The sequence below is a fragment of the Bos grunniens genome, chromosome 19, assembly GCF_055505025.1.
Source record: "Bos grunniens cultivar Pamir isolate PY7600 chromosome 19, Bosgru_T2T1.0, whole genome shotgun sequence".
In the NCBI taxonomy this organism is placed as follows: domain Eukaryota; kingdom Metazoa; phylum Chordata; class Mammalia; order Artiodactyla; family Bovidae; genus Bos; species Bos grunniens.
Window position 1 is genome coordinate 63,543,045 of NC_141183.1, and position 22,256 is coordinate 63,565,300.

Below are 22,256 nucleotides of genomic sequence, written 5' to 3' on the forward strand. Positions count from 1 at the left end.
GATTCCTTAAAAAACAGGAAATAGAACTGCCATATGATCTAGCAATCCCACTGCTTGGCATACAAACTGAGGAAACCAGAATTGAAAGAGACATGTGTACCTCAATGTTCATCAAACACTGTTTACAATACCCAGGACATAGAAGCAACCTAGATATCCATTGGCAGATGAATGGATAAGAAAGTTGTGGTACATATACACAATGGAATATTACTCAGCTTTTAAAAAGAGTGCATTTGAATCAGTTCTGATGAGGAAGATGAAAGTGGAGCCTACTATACAGAGTGAAGTAAGTCAGAAAGAAAAACACCAATATAATATATTAACATATATATTATATATGTTATATATATATATAACATATATATATTATATATATATATATATAGTCACCCTGTTTATTTAATTTATACGCAGAATACATCATGAGAAATATTGGGCTGGAAGAAGCACAAGATGGAATCAAGATTGCTGGGAGAAATATCAAGAACATCAGATATGCAGATGACACCACCCTTATGGCAGAAAGTGAAGTGGAACTAAAAAGCCTCTTGATGAAAGTGAAAGAGGAGGGTGAAAAAGTTGGCTTAAAGCTCAACATTCAGAAAAAGAAGATCATGGCATCTGGTCCCATCACCTCATGGGAAATAGATAGGGAAACAGTGGAAACAGTGTCAGATTTTATTTTTTTTCGGCTCCAAAATCACTGCAGATGGTGATTGCAGCCATGAAATTAAAAGACACTTACTCCTTGGAAGAAAAGTTATGACCAACCTAGATATTATATTGAAAAACAGAGACATTACTTTGCCAATAAAGGTCCATCTAGTCAAGGCTATGGTTTTTTCAGTGGTCATGTATGGATTTGAGAGTTGGACTGTGAAGAAAGCTGATTGCCAAAGAATTGATGCTTTTGAACTGTGGTGTTGGAGAAGACTCTTGAGAGTCCCTTGGACTGCAAGGAGATCCAACCAGTCCATTCTAAAGATCAGCCCTGGGATTTCTTTGTAGGGAATGATGCTGAAGCTGAAACTCCAGTACTTTGGCCACTTCATGCAAAGAGTTGATTCATTGGAAAAGATTCTAGTGCTGGGAGGGATTGGGGGCAGGAGGAGAAAGGGACGACAGATGAGATGGCTGGATGGCATCACTGACTCAATGGACATGAGTCTGAGTGAACTCTGGGTGTTGGTGATGGACAGGGAGGCCTGGCGTGCTGTGATTCATGGGGTCGCAACGAGTCGGACATGACTGAACATGAGCGACTGAACTGAACTGATGGAATTCAGAAAAATGATAACAATAACTCTATATGCAAGACAGCAAAAAGAGACACATATGTAAAGAACTGTCTTCTGGACTGTGTGGAAGATGGTGAGGGTGGGATGATTTTAGAGAATAACATTGAGACATGTATATTACCATATGTGAAATAGATTGCAGGTCCAGGTTGGATGAATGAGACAGGGTGCTCAGGGCTGGTGCACTGGGATGACCCTGAGGGATGGGATGGGGAGGGAGGTTGGAGGTGTGTTCAGGATGGGGAACACATGTACACCCATGGCTGATTCATGTCAATGTATGGCAAAAAAACACCACAATATTGTAAATTAATTAGCCTCCAATTAAAATAATAATAATAAATAAATAGGAGTTACCAAGAGTTGTTAAACATATAATTGTTTACTTGTCAAACATGGAGAGAGTTAGGGAAACTAATAGCAGATGATACAGAACCCAGAGGCTAGTACCTGCAGTCAGTCATTACCACAATAGGACCTAGGAGATCAGGGGATATGGTGGGCTCAGAAACACAGAAGGTCCATCTAAAAGCTAGTGCTACCTCTCAGCCAGAAGGCAAGGTAGCTGACTGAAGCAGACCAGGGAAGACAGCAGCTCAGGATGGAGAGATCTCAATGGGTAAAAGGAGTATATATTTATACGTCCAACCATTTATTCATTTTTTTGCCCCTGAATTAAGAGAATAAGCACTACTTTTGGATTTAGCTTGAAGAAAGGAAAACACTGAGGAAATGAGAGTCTTCCAATGTATTTATTCACTTAATTTTATTGAACACCTGTATAGTCAGACCACTAGTATCACCTCAGAAGCCAATGCAAGAGACACAAGTGATGTGGGTTTGATCCCTGGGTTGGAAAGATCCCCTGGAGGAGGGCACAGAAACCCACTTCAGGACTCTTGCCTGGAGAATCTCATGGGCACCTGGACAGAGGAGTATGGTGGGCTACAGTCCATAGGATTGCACACAGTTGGACGCAACTGAAGCGATTTAACATGTACATATGCATATAGTCAGACCCTGAAACACGTGTTGGTGATAAAGAGGTGAATAGGATAAGAGTCTTTGTCTCTTAGATTTTTAAAGTGGCTTTACCTTTACAAGGTAAAGGAAGGTGAATTAGAGTATATTTATGTATCAACAGAATTAATAGTTGCATAAATATTTTCTTTAATGTGCCAGGAAGTGTTTTTAACATTTATTATTGACTGAGAAGCTATCATGCTTATTACATGGTGATCTCCCCGACCCTTGGTGTCCTCCAGCAAAGACCCAGGAACCAGTTGTCAGAGGTGTGGAAGAAAGATTTGAGCACCCTTGTAATAAATTGAATAGAACATCTTCAAAAGTTCACATTTTTCATAAAATAGAAAATGTAGCATGTTTCTTATCTTGCACACAATGGGAAAAAATAGTTTGTGTTAATAAAATGTCTTGAGCATGTCTGAAAGCCCAAAATATGAACTTCTCATCACCTGATAGTAAAAATATTGCCTTATTTAATTATGCTAGTTTCCTGACTTTGAGTTCATTATCAGCACTGAAATGTAAGAAGATGTCATAAATGTGACTGGATTCATTCTCATGGGATTTACACAGAATCCTCAGATGCAGAAAATGCTATCTTTGGTTTTATTTATTACCTATAGTAGGCTTCCCTGGTGGCTCAGGTGGTAAAGAACCTGCCTCAAGTATGGGAGACCTGAGTTTGAGCTCTGGATTAAGAAGATCCCCTGGAGGAGGGCATGGCAACCCACTCCAGTATTCTTGCCAGGAGAATCCCCATGGATAGAGGAGTCCTGCAGGCTACAGTCTATGGGGTTGCAAAAAGTTGGACATGACTGAGCAACTATGCACAGCACAGCACATCACCTATAGTGGGCTTCCCAGGTGGCACTAGTGTTAAAGAACCCACCTGCCAATGTGAGACACGTAAGAAACATGAATTCAATCCTTGCGTCAGGAAGATGCCTGGAGGAGGGCATGGCTACACACTCCAGTATTTTTGCCTAGAGAATCCCCATGGGCAGAGGAGCCTGTGGAGGGTGTTACAGTCCATAGGGTTGCAAAGAGCCAGATGTGATTGAAGCAACTTAGAATTCATGCATGCATCATCTATAGTGTCACTGCCAAGGAAAACCTGTTCATTCTTACTATAATTGTTAGCCAGACTTTTAAATAACTGATGTATTTCTTCCTGGCCTTCATGTTCTTGATAGATACATGTTAGTCTTCTTCCATAATCCCCAAAATGCTATCTGATTGGCCCTATGATTCAAAAGCTGTCTAAGTCAGTGGCTAAAGGAAGCTAAAGGTAGCTTCAGAGGTTGTCTCCCTTGTGGTCATGCCTTTGACTGCTCTGTGGCCATCTCTAGGCCGCAGCACTATGTACCCATCATGGACACCAACATATGCTGCTTCCTGGCAGGGGTGTGTTGGGCAATGGGTGTTCTCCACTCTATTGAAAAGAGTCTAGTCACTTTCTTTTCCCCATTTTGTGACTCCAACATCAAGGATCACTTCATGTATGACATTTCCCCCTGATACAACTTGTCTGCACTGACACTGTCCTTGATGGTCTGTTGGTTGCTGCCAATTGTGGGATAACCTCTGTGATCACTTTTGTAATGGAATTGGTATTCTGTGTGGTCATATTATGCTCTTGAAAACTCATTGCTCTGAGGAAGGAAATAACAACAACAACAAAAAAGCCCAGTCTACCTGTAACTGCCCAATCACAGTTGATGTCTTGTTTTTGTTTTTGTTTTTTAAACCTGTATCAAGCTCATGTTCAGCCATGTCTAATTCTTTGAGACCCTTTGGATTATAGTCTATCAGGATCCTCCACCTATGGGATTTTTCAGGCTAGAATATTGGAGTGGGTCACCATGTCCTCATCCAGGGGATGTCCCCAATCAAGGGAAAAAACCCATGTTTCCTGCATTGCAGACAGATTATTTTTATCTGCTGAGCCATCGGGGAAAACTGTTCAGTTCAGTTCAGCCACTCAATCATGTCCGACTCTGCAACCCCATGAACTGCTGCATGCCAGGCTTCCCTGCCCACCACCAACTCCTGGAGTTTACCCAAACTTATGTACATCAAGTCAGTGATACCGTTCAACCACCACATCCTCTGTCATCATACCCTTTGCCTCTTGCCTTCGGTCTTTCCCAGCCTCAGGGTCTTTTGCAATGAGTCAGTTCTCTTTATATACATAATATTTAAAATTATGTTGAATTTCTTCTTCTGTTGGGTAAAAGTTGTCAGTGATTATTAAAAAATAATAATAATTGCACACTGTTTAAACTGATGTGAAAAATTTGAAAAGTTCTCAGATGGTCAGGGGCTTCCCTTGTGGCTTAGCTGATAAAGAATCTGCCTGCAATGTGGGAGACCTGGGTTTGATTCCTGGGTTATGAAGATCCTCTGGAGAATGGAAAAGCTACCAACTCCAGTATTCTGGCCTGGAGAATTCCATGGACTGTATCGTCCATGGGGGTCACTAAAAATCGGACATGACTGAGCGACTTTCACTTTTAGACGGTCAGAATAATATTATAAAATTAAAGTTTTTTGTCTTTATTTTACATAAAAAAATAGAGAATCAAAAAGATTTAATAATTCAGTCCTTGAACATGTAAGTCAGCTTTGTCCCAAATACTCTTATTTCACATCCTGTGATCTTTACGATACACAAAATCACTTGGGCATGGTATTTGATTTGATTATGGTTTGATTCACAAAAAAAAAATTTTTTTATTTTATGCCATAAGATATGACACTTCATTAGGTTAACAATTATTAGTAGCAATTAGCTGCAGGTTTTTTTTTTTTTTTCAAAAGTACACTATAAAATGTACTTGTAAGGCAATTTCACTAGTAGACATAGGCTTTACACTTAGTTCCTTGAATCTAGATCCACTTTGAAAATTGCTCTAGGAGATTATTTATAAGGATTATATAGATTTTTATAGAACAGTCTTATGGACTCTGTGGGAGAGGGTGGGAAGATTTGGGAGAATGTCATTGAAACATGTGAAATGTCATGTATGAAACGAGATGCCAGTCCAGGTTCAGTGCACGATGCTGGATGCTTGGGGCTGGTGCGCTGGGAAGGCCCAGTGGGATGGTATGGGGAGGTTGGGAGGGAGGAGGGTTCAGGATGGGGAGCATGTGATTTTTTTTTAAATATTTAATAAACAAACAAAAAAAATAAAATAAAAAAATAAAAATCTAAAACAAGAAATAATTACTCTGCATTGGACCAAGGATTTGCCTAACTTTAAAGATTTTCTTGGAACTAATTTTTCCTCTTTATCTAAAACAAAGTCTGCTACCGAAATATGAACATATGTATATTTAATGGATGGTCTCCTCCTTGTCAGAAAAATCCAGTCTCCCATTCCATCAGTACAGTATATTTCAATGAATAAATCAATGGACATATTGACGTAGCAATATTGGCAAGCATATTGTGCTTATAAAATTGTGATGGGGAAAAAGAGCACTAGCTTCAGCAACACGGGACATTAGTCTTCTTTCACATCATGCCAGTATCTTCTGTAACTGTAAACAGTTTTCCTTATTTCTACAAGTGGCTTACCTAGGTAAATTGCAAAGTGTTTCAAAGTTCTCTGATTCTGCCCAAGTCAATGTGTTTGTTGCCATAAATATTGTTGCATTTGCTTCTACTTCAATTAATAGTAACATTAAAGACTTATGAGACCATAGTCCACCTCACAAAACTTTTGCTTTTCTGATAAACAGCATAAGAGATGTCCTTTTGGGGTGAAAGTCCTTGGATTGGGCTAAAACAATATGGACTACACTTTTGAGTCTTTGTTACATGGAGGATATGTTTCTCTACTTATTGAAATACATGAAACTTCTATAAGAAAACTTTGACAGGTACTTGGTTTTTGTGAAATTAGTCCCTGAATCTATCAAAGGTTAAACCACATGTCAGCTAGTTTCTGATCAGTTGCAATATGCTTCATATATAATTACTCCTGCTTTAATTCTAGTTTACCCTTGATAGCTTAGGGTAAATGGCATTGTATTCATGATCTCTGAAGAAGAAGATTTAGCTTTGGGACAAGGGACAAGCCTTGATCACTGAAGAGCTTTTATGTAGCAGAGTTTATTAAAGTGAAAAAGGACAAAGAAACCTTCTGACACAGACATCAGAAGGGATATGGAGAATGACCCTTTGCTAGCCTAAGCAAGGGAGTTATATACTTTTTAAAATAGTTATGCAGTTCAGTTCAGTCGCTCAGTCGTGACTGATTCTTTGCAACCGCATGAATCGCAGCACAACAGGCCTCCCTGTCCATCACCAACTCCTAGAGTTCACTCAGACTCATGTCCATCAAGTCAGTGATGCCATCCAGCCATCTCATGATCCTCTGTCGTCCCATTCTCCTCCTGTCCCCAACCCCTCCCAGCATCAGAGTCTTTTCCAATAAGTCAACTCTTCACATGAGGTGGCCAAAGTACTGGAGTTTCAGCTTTAGCATCATTCCTTCCAAAGAAATCCCAGGGCTGATCTCCTTCAGAATGGACTGGTTGGATCTCCTTGCAGTCCATGGAACTCTCAAGAGTCTTCTCCAACACCATAGTTCAAAAGCATCAATTCTTTGGTGTGCAGCTTTCTTTAGAGTCCAACTCTCACATCCATACATGATCACTGGAAAAACCATAGCCTTCACTAGACGGATATTTGTTGGCAAAATAAGGTCTCTACTTTTCAATATGCTATCTAGGTTGGTCATAACTTTTATTCCAAGGAGTAAGAGTCTTTTAATTTGATGGCTGCAATCACCATCTGCAGTGATTTTGGAGCCAAAAAAATAAAGTCTGACACTGTTTCCACTGTTTTCCCATCTATTTCACAAGAAGTGATGGGACCAGATGCCATGATCTTCATTTTCTGAATGTTGAGCTTTAAGCCAACCTTTTTGCTCTCCTCTTTCACTTTCATCAAGAGATGTTTTACTTCCTCTTCACTTTCTTCCGTAAGGGTGGTGTCATCTGCACATCTGATGTTCTTGATATTTCTTCCTGCAATCTAGATTTCAGCTTGTGCTTCTTCCAGCCCAACGTTTCTCATGATGTACTCTGCATATAAGTTACATAAGCAGGGTGACAATATACAGGCTTGACATACTCCTTTTCCTATTTGGAACCAGTCTGTTGTTTCATGTCCAGTTGTACCTATTGCTTCCTGACCTGCATACAAGTTTCTCAAGAGGCAGGTCAGGTGGTCTGGTACTGCCATTTCTTTCAGAATTTTCCACAGTTTATTGTGATCCACACAGTCAAAGGCTTTGGCTGAGTCAATAAAGCAGAAATAGATGTTTTTCTGGAACTCTCTTGCTTTTTCCATGATCCAGCGGATGTTGGCAATTTGATCTCTGGTTTCTCTGCCTTTTCTAAAATCAGCTAGAACATCTGGAAGTTCATGGTTCATGTATTGCTGAAGCCTGGCCTGGAGAATTTTGAGCATTACTTTATTAGTGTGTGAGATGAGTGCAATTGCAAGGTAGTGTGAGCATTCTTGGTATTGCCTTTCTTTGGGATTGGAGTGAAAACTGACCTTTCCCAGTCCTGTGGCCACTGCTGAGTTTTCCAAATTTGCTGTCATATTGAGAGCAGCACTTTCACAGCATCATCTTTCAGGATTTGAAATAGCTCATCTGGAGTTCCATCACCTCCACTCGCTTTGTTCAGAGTGATGCTTTCTAAGGCCCACTTGACTTCACATTCCAGGATGTCTGGGTCTAGGTCAGTGATCACACCATCGTGATTATCTTTGTCATGCAGATATTTTTTTTGTACAGTTCTTTTGTGTATTCTTGCCACCTCTTCTTACTGTCTTCTGCTTCTGTTAGATCCATACCATTTCCGTCCTTTATAGAGCCCTTCTTTGCATGAAATATTTCCTTGGTATCTATAATTTTCTTGAAGAGATCTCTAGTCTTTCTCATTCTGTTGTTTTCCTCTATTTCTTTGCATTGATCGCTGAGGAAGTCTTTCTTATATCTTCTTGCTATTCTTTGGAACTCTGCATTCAGTTGCTTATACCTTTCCTTTTCTCCTTTGATTTTCGCTTCTCTTCTTTTCAACAGCTATTTGTAAGGCCTCCTCAGACAGCCATTCTGCTTTTTTGCATTACTTTTCTATGGGAATGGTCTTGATCCTTGTCTTCTGTACAATGTCACGAACCTCAGTCCATAGTTCATCAGGCACTTTATCTATCAGATATAGTCCGTTAAGTCTATTTCTCACTTCCACTGTATAATCATAAGGGATTTGATTTAGGTCATTCCTGAATGTCTAGTGGTTTTACCTAGTTTTTTCAATTTAAGTCTGAATTTGGCAATAAGGAGTTCTTGATCTGAGTTACAGTCAGCTCCTGGTCTTGTTTTTGTTGACTGCATAGAGCTTCTCCTTTTTGGCTGCAAAGAATATAATCAATCTGATTCTGGTGTTGACCATCTGGTGATGTCCATGTGTAGAGTCTTCTCTTGTGTTGTTGGAAGAGGGTGTTTGCTATGACCAGTGCATTTTCTTGACAAAACTCTATTAGTCTTTGCCCTGCTTCATTCCGTATTCCAAGGCCAAATTTGCCTGTTACTCCAGGTGTTTTTTGACTTGCTACTTTTGCATTCCAGTCCCCTATAATGAAAATGACATCTTTTTTGGGTGTTAGTTCTAAAAGGTCTTGTAGGTCTTCATAGAGCCATTCAACTTCAGCTTCTTCAGTGTTACTGCTTGGGGCATAGGCTTGGATTACTGTGATATTGAATGGTTTGACTTGGAAACGAACAGAGATCATTCTGTCATTTTTGAGATTGCATCCAAGTACTGCATTTCAAGCTCTTTTGTTGACCATCATGGCTACTCCATTTCTTCTGAGGGATTCCTGCCCGCAGTAGTAGATATAATGGTCGTCTGAGTTAAATTCACCCATTCCCATCCATTTTAGTTCGCTGATTCCAAGAATGTCAATGTTCACTCTTGCTATCTCCTGTTTGACCACTTCCAATTTGCCTTGATTCATGGACCTGACATTCCAGGTTCCTATGAAATATTGCTCTTTACAGCATCAGACCTTGCTTTTGTCACCAGTCACATCCACAACTAGGTATTGTTTTTGCTTTGGCTCCATCCCTTCATTCTTTCTGGAGTTATTTCTCCATTGATTTCCAGTAGCATATTGGGCATCTACTGACCTGGGGAGTTCCTCTTTCAATATCCTATCATTTTGCCTTTTCATACTTTTCGTGGGGTTCTCAAGGCAAGAATACTGAAGTGGTTTGCCATTCTCTTCTCCAGTGCACCACATTCAGTCAGACCTCTCCACCATGATCCTCCTGTCTTGGGTGGCCCCATAGGCATGGCTTAATTTCATTGAGTTAGACAAGGCTGTGGTCCTAGTGTGATTAGATGGACTCGTTTTCTGTGATTATGGTTTCAGTGTGTCTGCCCTCTGATGCCCTCTTGCAGCACCTACCATCTTACTTGGGTTTCTCTTACCTTGGACGTGGGGTATCTCTTCACAGCTGCTCCAGCAAAGTGCAGCCACTGCTCCCTACCTTGGATGAGAGGTATATCCTCACCCCCACCCCTTCTGACCCTGAACATGGAATAGATCCTCTAGGCCCTCCTGCACCTGCCCAGCTACTGATCCTTGGACGTGGGATTGCTCCTCCCGGCTGCTGCCCCTGGCCTCGGATGTGGGGTAGATCCTCTTGGCTGCTCCTGTGCTGTCACGGCCTGGCACTCTTGGCAGCTGCCCCTGACCTTGGAAGTGGGGTAACTCCTCTTGGCCGCTGCCCCTCGGGCATGGGGTCCTCCCGGCTTGTGTCCCTGATCTCGGACGTGGGGTAGCTCCTCTCTGCAGTGCTATGTGCCATCGCAGCTACCCGTGGTATCTCAAGGTTGCAAAGATCTTATTAGACCCACTCCCATAATTTACATTTTAAGATAATAGGATTAGCCAGAAATTTTTCAGGAAGGAGAAACTGTTATCAAGCAGGATACATTGTTGTTATATAAACCTTACTAAGGAATGTAGGGGTGAAACAATTTGTCCTTTCCTCCTCCTTGAAAATTCCAGACCTCTGTCTCCCCTCAGAGCCCCAGATCCCTTTCTCCTCCTCAGGGACCCTGGACTTCTTATCAACCAGCCTAGGTATTTACTTTCTCATTCCCCCCTTTCTTTTAGGAGAATTATATTGCCAAGGGAAAGGGGCATCATTTTCATTCTACAACTACTTCCTCCTGTTGTAGGGTGTCATCCCTAAATTGTTGAGGCAACTTATTCTCTGAACCCTCATATTGAGGGTCCCTGATCCAGGGACCCCAACTAATAGTTGGAGGAGGCTGTGGTACTCATAGGTGCCTGGACAACCATTTGTAACTTAAAAGCTTTCAAACGGTTAGAAACAAACCCATTTTACACAGTTACAGATGTCAGGCAAAATATTCACTAAACAAAGTTTATAGCACATAATCAAAATTAAAAGTTACTTTATGTCCATAGTTACACCAGTCCATGTTAGAATTGTTAAACGTCATCAGATCAAGAAGTGTCACGTATGATTGTTGCTGGTGAAGGTATTCACAGAGCTGAAGAAAGTCCTTTCCTTGAAGTGGAGAAACCCACCATGGGAAGCCTTCAATTGATGAGGAGGTTGAAAAGCTGAAAGCTGAGTTAAATAGTTAATTATAAGGTTTTAGGATCTATGATAATATCTGCGTGCAAAAATGGTCTGCAGTAGAGACAGTCCCTTCTTCCTAGGGACAGTTCAAGCCCTCATTAAAGCTATGGGTAAAACTTTAAACCATCTGTCTTGTATCTCCTGAGTTAATTTACACAGATGTTTCTTAATAATGTCATTAGCCTTTTCAACTTTTGCTGCAGATTGGGGTCTCCAGGAACAGTGTAAGTGATATTCTATTCCTAGAGCTTTAAACACCACTTGATTTACAGTAGTTTTAAAGATGGAGCCATTGTCATTTAAGATCCCATTTACATCATGAGAAGTCAGTACAGTAAGATTTTGCCCATTAGTAAACTTATGAGCTTTAGGCATTAGCAAAACAATGGAGCAATTCAGTTCAGTTCAGTTCAGTCACTCAGTCGTGTCTGACTCTTTGTGTCCCAATGGATGGCAGCACACCAGGTCTCCCTGTCCATTGCCGAATAACAGACTTTACACAAACTCATGCCCATTGAGTTGATGCCATCCAACCATCTCATCCTCTGTCGTCCCCTTCTCCTGCTGGCAATCTTTCCCAGCATCATGGTCTTTTCAAAAGAGTCAGCTCTTCGCATCAGGTGACCAAAGTACTGGAGTTTCAGCTTCAGCATCAGTCTTTCTAATGGATATTCAGGATTGATCTCCTTTAGGATGGACTGGTTGGATCTCCTTGCAGTCCAAGGGACTCTCAAGAGTCTTCTCCAATATGCCATGATCTTAGTTTTCTGAATGTTGAGCTTTAAGCCAACTTTTTACTCTCCTCCCTTAGACCTTTTTTCAGTAACAACTGAACTCTAAACCTTTCTGCAAACTCTAAGTTGGAGCCTGCAAGAGAGCAGTTTTAAAAGACTTAAAATTATTTTGAGTCTCTGGGGACCAAACCAGATTGCCAGTTTGGGCCTACTGAGTTTCAGTTATAAGTTTTTATAAAGGACAGACAAGTTCTTAATAACCCAGGATCCAAATGTAGCAGTAGCCTGTAATGCCCAAGAATCTTCGCAATTGTCTTAAAGTCATATTTGGCTCATTTAGGAATTTCAGACAATAAAGTATAAGGATTGGATATACATTATTTATATATCTAGAACAAGTCTCCATTTATCACTTGACATTTTTTACACCCAAAATAGGAGTGTTGCATGGACCAGTACAGGAAATTAATGTCCCCTGCTCCTTTAAATTCTCAATGATGGGTTTTCAGTTCAGTTCAGTTCAGCCACTCAGTCATGTCTGACTCTTTGCAACCCCACAAATTGCAGCATGCCAGGCCTCCTTGTCCATCACCAAGTCCGGAGTTCACTCAGACTCACGTCCATCGAGTTGGTGATGCCATCCAGCCATTTCACCCTCTGTCATCCCCTTCTCCTCCTGCACCCAATCCCTCCCAGCATCAGAATCTTTTCCAATAAGTCAACTCTTCACATGAGGTGGCCAAAGTATTGGAGTTTCAGCTTTAGCATCAGTCCTTCCAATGAACACCCAGGACTGATATCCTTTAGAATGGACTGGTTGGATCTCCTTGCAGTCCAAGGGACTCTCAGGAGTCTTCTCCAACACCACAGTTCAAAAGCATCAATTCTTCGGTGCTCAGCTTTCTTCACAGTCCAACTCTCACATCCATACATGACCACTGGAAAAACTATAGCCTTGACTAGACGGACCTTTGTTGGCAAAGTAATGTCTCTGCTTTTGAATATGCTATCTAGGTTGGTCATAATGGGTTTTAACCCTTCCTTAACCTTGGGATTTAGTGGGTGTTGCTTTTGATGTGAAAATAGGTGAAGGTCATTGAGCTTGATAACGACAGAAACAGTGTTTTGTGCTCGACCCAATTTTTCCATCAGCTCACACTTTAGGGTTTACATTTTATTCAATTAAAATAGCAGGTTCCATATTCATGAGAACAGAGGCCTGGACCTTGCTCAGTATATCCCCAGAAGGGGTAATGGAGACTCTGGCATGATTAGAAACTTTCGAAAGTAGCACAGAGCCCTAGTTGCAGCTTAAAGGATGACTGAAATAATATCATTTGGCTCGTGAAGACAGCCCCATTACAGTAGTGGATTGGGAGGAAAGCAGACCACAGGTTTCAGTGAGCACAGAGAAATTTCCCCCAGTGTCCAAAAGAAATCAAATGATTGACCCTTTACAGTTATTAATAACCAGGTTTCCTCAGGTGTAATTAGGACGAGAGCTTTTGTGGGGACCCCTGGGCACGTTTGGTTCTGATTGTCTCGAAAGCCTGACCTCTGGGGCCTACACCACAGAGGCCAGTCTCTCCTCCAGTGTGGTCCTTTGCAGACCGGACATGGAGCCGGTGGCAGCTTACATGCCTGAGGGTGATCCTGCTTGAGATGCCCCTCCTTTCCACAGTAATAACAAACTCATCCCTTTTAACCTGCATCCCTCTGGGCATTTTTCTCAGGCTGTTTCAGACCAGGTCTAACAGCCATGCTGGGGCTTCAGTCTTTTGTCCATTTCTTTTTTGCTCTTATTTTTCTCCTCATATTCTCTACAATAATATAGGGTCTGAACCAACTGCAACAATTTTTCTAAAGACTGATTTGTTCCAAACACTTGTTTTAGTAACTAATAGCAAATATCTGGAGCTAATTGAGTGAGAAATCTATCTTTTAAGATTATTTCTCCCTCTGAACTTTCAGGATCAACATCAGTAATCTTGCAGAGAGCTTGCCATAGTCTAGGAGTTTACCAGGAGTTTCTTTCTCTCCCTGTTCTATGTCAGCCAACTTAGCATAGTTTAAAGTGTTTGTGTGCACTTGCTTGAGTCTTTCAAGAATACATCTGACAAAGTGGCTGTTATGTGAACCACTTGGCTCCCAGAAGGTAGGGGGGCTATTTCATGTTCCCTATTTCCCTTATCTCACATTAAAGCCATTTATCTCCAAAATTAGTAGCTTACCCAAAATCTCAAGTTTTTGAGTCAGGGGGTCAGCGTCTGTCCCAAGACATGTCCTCTAAATAGTCTAATGAGACTGAGGCAACCTGTCCTAAAAGGGTGCCCTCTGATTCTCAGCCTGTTCAGTTTGGAACCCCAGATACAAGGACAAAGTAAAAGGACTGGAGGGAGCTGAAGGTTTCAGACACAAATTTTCACCCTTAGGACATAAGTCTGGCATGTCTCACAGAGAGATAAAGAGCAACATGTATGTCACTTCTACCCATTTTTCTTGTTTTCTACATAACTGGTCTAGTTGTAAAACAGTATCATAATTAAAAAGCCCTTCAACAGGCCAGTGTCCCCCATCTTCCAAAGGATACTGTGGCCATTCAGTATCACAGAATAAGATCAAGCATGTCTTTTTAAAAAAATTCTGCGGATCAAACTTGTCCCAGTTTTGTAAATGCATTGTAATGAAGTGTTTCTGGAACTGATAGCTCCCATCTGTAAGAGAGAAAAAAGTGACATCCACAGCCATGGCTTTTTTACACCAGAAGCATCCTCCCCTACCCTAGACAGGGGTGTAGACAGACTTTCCACTGAATCCTTCCTTCCCTGTCAGACTTAGCCCATCCCCTACCAATGCAGGCATCTTACTCATCCCTCCCAGTTCTACCACTGAGGCAGGGTAGAATGCACCAGGGGTAGACCTGATGGCATCCCAGATTGATTTTCAGTTCCTTATCACCAAGACCTTTGTTTGATTTGCTCTTTTTTCTGCTGCCACCCAGAGTGTTAACAGTGTAGCTTTCCAGAATCTTTCCCAAGCTAGGACTACTAGGGGGAGCATCCATCTTTCATATCCTTATGCACATTTCTGAATACAGTCCTGACCACAGTAGAAGCAGTGAGTCATGAAGGGCTGAAAGACAATGAAGATTCCCTTGTGAGTGTCACCACACCAGCATAGCAAAAAAGGTGGTGGAGGGTTGGCCAGTGAGGAAAAAGCAATTTTTGTCCTCAAGCTACTGGGGCCAATCCTTCTGGTTCATTCCCACGGATTCCACAAAAGGAATATCTAAGGAGTTGAGACAAAAGCCACCAGAGAGCCTCCTCTGGTCCACTAAGAACTAGTGATGCCAAAGGAAGAAGCCCCTTGCACTTCCAATCTGACCAGATCCTGAAATTCCTGGTCTGTGTCCTCAAAAACCTCACGGTCACCAGCAGTGCCTCTATCCACAAAGATCGGTGGCACAGCCATGACAAAGACTCACTTTAAGGTGGCTGGCCCCTGAGGTGGGCAGACAAAAGAGACTGCCCTCTACCCTGAGAGACGTTCCTGGAGCTAGAGCTCTGCCTCACTCCCAAACATGTTCCTGTAAATTTCGGCTCCTAGCAAGGCTAGGCTTCCATACTTGTGGTCTAAGTAACAATACGTAGTAACAGTATGGATCACAATTCCCTTGAGAAGTCGATAATCTGATAGATTAGGTTAGTAGTTGTAATTTCCCATGCAATTATGAAATGGTAAAAGAGACCAGGAAAAGGTGACTGAGAAAGGGAAGTTCGGTCCACATGCTTTGCCCATCTCTGGCCGCTCCCCTGGGAGGGACATTGGGTGTCTCTTGGCATTGGCAGATCAGTATAAACCCTTGACAAGGCTCTCCTTTGGAGGGCTGCCTTCAGTCATTACAAGGCACTGTGAAGCCACAAAGCAGGGTTCATCACTTCTTCAGGGTGTGTCATTCATTCACATAGGCACACCATAGAGTTAGTAAGTAAAGCAGGAAACATGTATACTGAGAAAGCAGACAGGCTAGAGCTCTGATTGTTCTTACCTTGTCCTGAAGATCCTGGATGAGCCCCCAAGATGATAGCTTATGGTGAAATTTGTTAGATTTGTGATCTCCAAAGAAGATTTATCTTCGGGACCAGGGACCAGGCTTCATCACTCAAGAGCATTTATGTAGCAGAATTTATTAAAGTGAAAAAGGACAGAGAAACCTTCTGACATAGACATCAGAAGGGAGATGGAGTGTGCCCCCCTCAGTAGTCTAAGCAAGAGAGTTATACAGTTTTTAAATTAATTATTACAATAAATAAAAATAATGTCTCAAGGTTGTAAAGATCTTACCATAACCACTCCCACAATTTATATTTTAAGATAACAGGATTAGCCAGAAGGAAGGAGAAATCATCCTCAAGAAGGACACTTTGCTGTTACATATAATCCTTACTAAGGAATGTAGGGAAAAAAGAAAAAGATAAAAAAGTTTGTCCTTTCCTCTTCCTTGAGAATTCCAGACCCCTATCTCCTCTTTGAGAGTCCCAGGCCCTTTTCTCCTCCTCAGGGACCCCAGACTTCTTATCAACCTGCCAAGGAATTGATTCTCTCACCCCTGAGTTTGAGAATCTGTATTGCTGTATCTGTATGATCCAAACCACTTTGTCCTTGGATTTGTATTCTGGAAACAGACTTTCATGGTATAGTTCCAGGAACTCCTCTTTTGAAAACTTATTTTCATGCACAGCCTTCATTGATTTAGGCCTAGCTCCACTCTTTCCCTTTAATGCTAGTCTAGCATTTGGGAATTGGGTGAGGCAGGCGTATAGGTTCTAAAGCAATCTATCTACCCAACACTGTAGATTTTTAAGTAGAAGCTGGATGACTACTCAATAGGCCATCGTGAATGGACTTCAATCTTTTATGAGGTTGAGAATAATAACCATGTCAGTATATACTAATTATCTGATTTGATTCTGGTTTTCATTTCAGAGTTGATAGAAGAGTGCTAGACATTTTTTTGTGAAAACACTTTTGCAAAATCCATATATCCTATAGTTCTTTATATAGTTTAAAATCCTCTTTCAGACTGTCTTTGGCATTTCCCACCACAAATAGCATTATAGCACTCTAAAATTGAAGATCATGGCATCTGGCCCCAGCACTTGATGGTAAATAGATCATAAAAAAACATAAATAGTGACAGACTATTTCCTTGGGCTCTAAAATCACTGCAGATGGTGAATACAGCCATGAAATTAAGATTCTTGCTCCTTGTGGGGGGGAAAAAATCTGTTACAAACCTAGACAGTGTATTAAAAAGAAGAGACAATACTTTGCCAACAAAGACCAGTCTAGTCAAAGCTATGATGTGAGAATTGGATCATAAAGAAGGCTGGGAGCCAAAGAACTGATGCTTTCAGGCTGTGGTGCTGGAGAAGACTCTTAGAGTCCCTTGGACAGCAAGGAGATCAAACCAATCAATCCTAAAGGAAATCAACCCTGAATATTCATTGGAAGGACTGATACTAAAGCTGAAGCTCCAGTAGTTAGGCCAATTGATGTGACGAGTCAAAGCAATGCAAAAGACCCTGATAGTGGGAAAGGTTGTGGGCGAGCAATTGAAGATGAGATGGTTGGATGGCATCATTGACTCACCGGAAATGAGTTTGAGCAAACTCAGGGAGATAGTGAAGGACAGGGAAGGCTGATGTGCTGCAGCCACCACAAAGAGTTGGACACAACTGAGCAACTGAACAACAACAATATTGGAGTTTCTAGTTAAGCTAGGTTTGACCACATGATTTCGTTTTTCTTAATAGCTTTTCTTTCATGACGCATGCCGCTCACAATGATCATATTCTCTGGAGTCAATCTAGAGGTAAGTACAAGTTATTTTTATTCTTATCATTGAGAGTATATCTGAACATTATGTGGTGAGTATGATTTATATAGGAGCATTTCTGAGACTAATTGAATCATTTTTACAAAATAATTTCAAATATTGGGATTTATTTCTCTCAGTAAATAATTTTTATAGATCTTACAGTTTGTAGCAGCATAAATGTTTCATGTCACTTTAGCTGTAATTCTGTAATTTAACATACGGATCCTGGTCCAGTATTTATTGTCCTAGCTTCTTATTTACATCTGGCAAATGACATTCTCATTCCCTGTCTTACATATACTTGCTATAAGTTGTGAATGTTTTATTTCTATTCTATACGGATATTATACAATGAAATTCAAATGACTGTAATATGTTTTCACATCTCTAAGTATAGCTAAATAATCTATTTATTTCCATCATTATCATGTTAACCTCATTCCAGAATTGGCACAAAAGCTACTTTGAAGAAGTACTGTAAATTTCACATGGTGTGAAGTGCCAATATTATAATTTCATCAATAATTATCACTTAACATATATTTAAAAGGGCTTGTGAAGTGGTGCTAGTGGTAAAGAACTAACCTGCCAAAGCAAGACATGTAAGAGATGGGTTTGATTCCTGGGGTAGGGAGATCTCCTGGAGGCGAATATGGCAACCCATTCCACTATTCTTCCCTGGAGAATTCCATGGATAGAGGAGCCTAGTGGGCTACGGTCCATAGAGACGTAAAGAGTGGGACATGACCAAAGCGACTTAGGACATATATTTGAAAACAATATGTTAAAATTCTGATTTGAGTAAAGAGTAGATTAGAATGCAAATAATTTTAATAAAATTTAAATATCTATTAGTTACCCACATAGGTTTAATTTACACAGTACTAAATATTCAGACTCCATAATTAGCCCATAATAAACCCACTTAAATTCATAAGTGGTCAACTATTTTTTGTTGTTGTTTATTTTCCTCTTGTCATTGGATTTTGCTTTCATGCAAACTTAGGGAGGAATTTGAAATTAAAAGTGAATGCTCTAAAAGTTCTTCTCTGCTGTTCAGTTAATTTCAGGAAACAATTGCATTATTGGCAAGACCCGCTAATGATGATGAAATACCCTTGAGATCCCATTAACTACAGCCAAGAAGGAAACTTTACAAATTTGTCCACAAATAGAATACATGTTTCTACTTTTAAAGTTCATGCAAAGGAACCATTTTATAAGCCAACAAAGACACTTATCATAGCTGAGCCAATTGGCATTTTAAAATCTTGCATTTGCTTCTTTCTTGATGAACAGCTTCTTTAGGACCTAATATAGACCTACATCAGACCCGTTCATAGGTGAGATTTTTTTTTTTTTCCCCCAAGAAATCATACACTGTTTATCATAGACTCTCAGGTAGAAATGGATGTTGTAACATATTATCACCTCTCACATTCAACTATTTAACACTAAAATGAGTTTTCAGCATACAGACCATCAAGGAAGATAGATTTCAAGTACAATACTACTAATTTAGAAGTAGAGTTTTTTTTTAATTGCTATATATTTAAATTAGTAAGAAAATAATAAAATTAATTAGATTAACTTAGAATAAACAATTCAAATTTTCATCCAAAATTTTCTCCACTTTGTGTTACAAATGATGGCTATTCTGGTGATGCTGAACAATTTTTTAAAATATCTCTGCTAAAAAGTACATTGTTCAGACATGCACTATATTTCAATTAACCATTTCTCCAGTGTTGAGCATTCTATATGGTTTTAAATTTTCCACAGTTATTAATAATTGTGTTGAGCATATTGGTAAAGAATAAGTTTTCTACTTTGAAAATATTTCCACTAGGTCTTATTCCTCAAAAGAGTGTTTGAGGAAGAAACACTGAAGAAGAAGTGTCACTAAAGAAAACTGAAAACTCAAATTATTTATTCAGAGATACTTCTAAAAGTTTTATTATATTAATTATATCTAACTCTTAGTCTTTGTACACTATACCCTTTTCTGTTCTGTTGAGGGATCCTATATTAGAATAAGAAATTACAATGAAGCTCTTATCATTTGTTTCCTTATAATTTTAAGTTTTGGAATTAGTGGTTAATGGTTGATTTACAACGTTGTGTTTATTCTTTAAAGATTTTTTGAAGTGGGGACTTTTTAAAGCTTTTATTGAATTTGTTACAATATCACTTCTGTTATTCTTCATTTTGGACTTTTGGCCATGAAGTATGGGGATATGACCTCCCCAATGAGGGAGTGAATCAGCACCCCTGCACTGGAAGCTCAGTCTTAACCACTAGAACACCAGGAAAGTTCCTGTTGTGTTCATCGTGGACAATTAAAAATAAAGATTTTTATCCATTTATCTTTGAAGGGAAAGTGTATTTGCTAATTATACTTTACTGAATTTATGTTTCTGCTTTTCTTTGGGAAATTTATAACTCCAAATTTCTCACTCTATTATTTATGCAATAGTCTGTATTCAATTTCTTATGGGAAGATGGGAGAGAGCGCGAGAAGGCATGTAGCTTATGTATTCCAGCTTGGTACCAGGTAGAGCTGGTCATTAGTGGCATATGCATATTCCCTAAACTGTCTACTTATGATAAATATTTATTGACCACGTCTTTCTTTCCTCAGTAAGAGCTAGGGTTCAGATGAAAATTTTCATGGTGAAGGGAATAACTTACCAGTGAGTAGCACTTCTTACCTTACAAGATGCATCTGAGAATGACAATTTGCAACCTCACAGACACAGAGGAGCCAACAGAAGGAAATGGCAACCCACTCCAATAGTCCTGCCTGGGAAATCCCATGGAGCCTGGTGTGCTACAGTCCATGGGGGTAGCAAAGAACCATATGTGAGTTAGTGAACAACAATAAGACAAAGACGAGGGCATGGAAACATGGGACACAGAGATAATTCAGCTGAGTCATATGGAGTTGGACAATGGAGGAGAATCCAGATCTTATGTAAATATCCTAGTGTTTTCTGTAAATTACACATCAAATGTTGTCCTACAGGGGGCAGGCACTAGATGTCTGAAGAAATGACATGCATCACCAAGGAAGTAAGAGGCCAAAGACATGCTCTGGAGTCACGGGGACTGCTTGGTCTTCGCTCTAAGAAATGCAGACTATAATTCTCTCATGATTAAAATCTATCATTTATTATTATTTTGTAGATAATTCAGGCCCCAGGAATGCATCAGCTCCTAAATGGATCCTATGCCTCCTCACAACGTGACCAAATTTGTTCTCCTGGGACTCACACAGAATCCACACTTGCAGAAAATACTCTTCATTGTCTTTTTGCCCATTTTCTTATTCACGGTGCTGGCCAACCTGCTCATTGTCATCACCATCTCCTTCAGCCCAACACTTTCTGCCCCCATGTACTTCTTCCTCACTCACTTGTCCTTCCTAGATGCCTTCTTGACCTCTGTCACCACGCCTAAATTGATCATTGATCTGCTGTACCAGAGGACAACCATCTCCTGGAGTGCCTGCCTGACTCAGCTCTTTATGGAACATTTCCTGGCAGGATCAGAGGTCACTATCCTCATTGTCATGGCCTATGACCGCTACGTGGCCATCTGCAAGCCTCTGCACTACACGGCCATCATGCGACAGGGGCTCTGCCAGTTCCTGGTGGTGGTGGTCTGGACTGGGGGGATCCTGCATGCTACTGTGCAAATTCTTTTCACCATGGACTTGATCTTCTGTGGTCCCAATGTCATTGATCACTTCATGTGTGATTTCTTCTCACTGTTGGAACTTGCCTGCAGTGACACCTATAGACTTGGAGTGGTGGTGTCAGCTAACACGGGGGGGATGTGTTTGCTTATTTTTTCCATGCTCCTCATCTCCTACATAGTCATCTTGAGCTCCCTGAAATCCCATGGCTCTGAAGGACGACGCAAAGCCCTCTCTACATGTGGTGCCCACTTCACAGTAGTGGTAATGTCTTTTGTCCCTTGTATATTCACTTACACACGTCCTGTGGCTGTTTACCCTGCAGACAAGTGGGTGACTGTGTTCTTTGCAATCCTTACTCCTATGTTTAATCCTATCATTTATACAGTGAGAAACATAGAGGTGAAAAATTCCATAAGGAGTTTGTTGAAGAGGGGAGTAATTTAGGCTTGTCACGATGCCAAGAAAGTGATTATTTATATACATAGGTAGAATTGTACCTGTTGTAAATTGTGAGAGTAAAGGTTCTGAGGATCATTGACAGAAAAAAAAAAAAAGCCCAGAAACTATTTGTTGATTATTTAACATTGGCACATTTTAGGTATTTTGATAAGTTTTAATATACTTTCTAGAGTCTTCAATGTTCATGTTCATAGCTTCAGATTAGGCAAAGGAAAGAACTATAATCTCCTAGTTTCATGATTTTAGAGTATGTTTTACTCCAGTGTCTTCCATTTACTTTACTAAATTCTGCATACATGTTACTTGGGAGAAATCAGTTTTTTCTTCACAGAACATTGACTCAGATCTTCTATTTTTCCATAGCCTGTAGTAAAGCAAATAAGGGATAGACATTTTTTCAATAGATCCATTGAGAAGGAGCAGTTGAGTGAAGGAATTGCAGCTGATTTTTTT

At 40.3% G+C, this 22,256-nt stretch overlaps 1 protein-coding gene across 1 annotated transcript; it reads left to right on the plus strand.

The window, feature by feature from the left end:
• The first annotated feature begins 20,864 nt into the window (after positions 1-20,864).
• LOC147352821 (olfactory receptor 4C3D-like) lies at positions 20,865-21,788 on the plus strand. Its single transcript, XM_086361012.1, has one exon. The coding sequence runs from the start codon at positions 20,865-20,867 to the stop codon at positions 21,786-21,788; it is 924 nt and encodes a 307-aa protein (XP_086217138.1).
• Positions 21,789-22,256: the final 468 nt, after the last annotated feature.

What these genes read in the sequence shown, in the direction of transcription:
- LOC147352821 (XM_086361012.1), top strand. Translation starts at nt 20,865, where the DNA reads ATGGATCCTATGCCTCCTCACAACGTGACCAAATTTGTTCTCCTGGGA.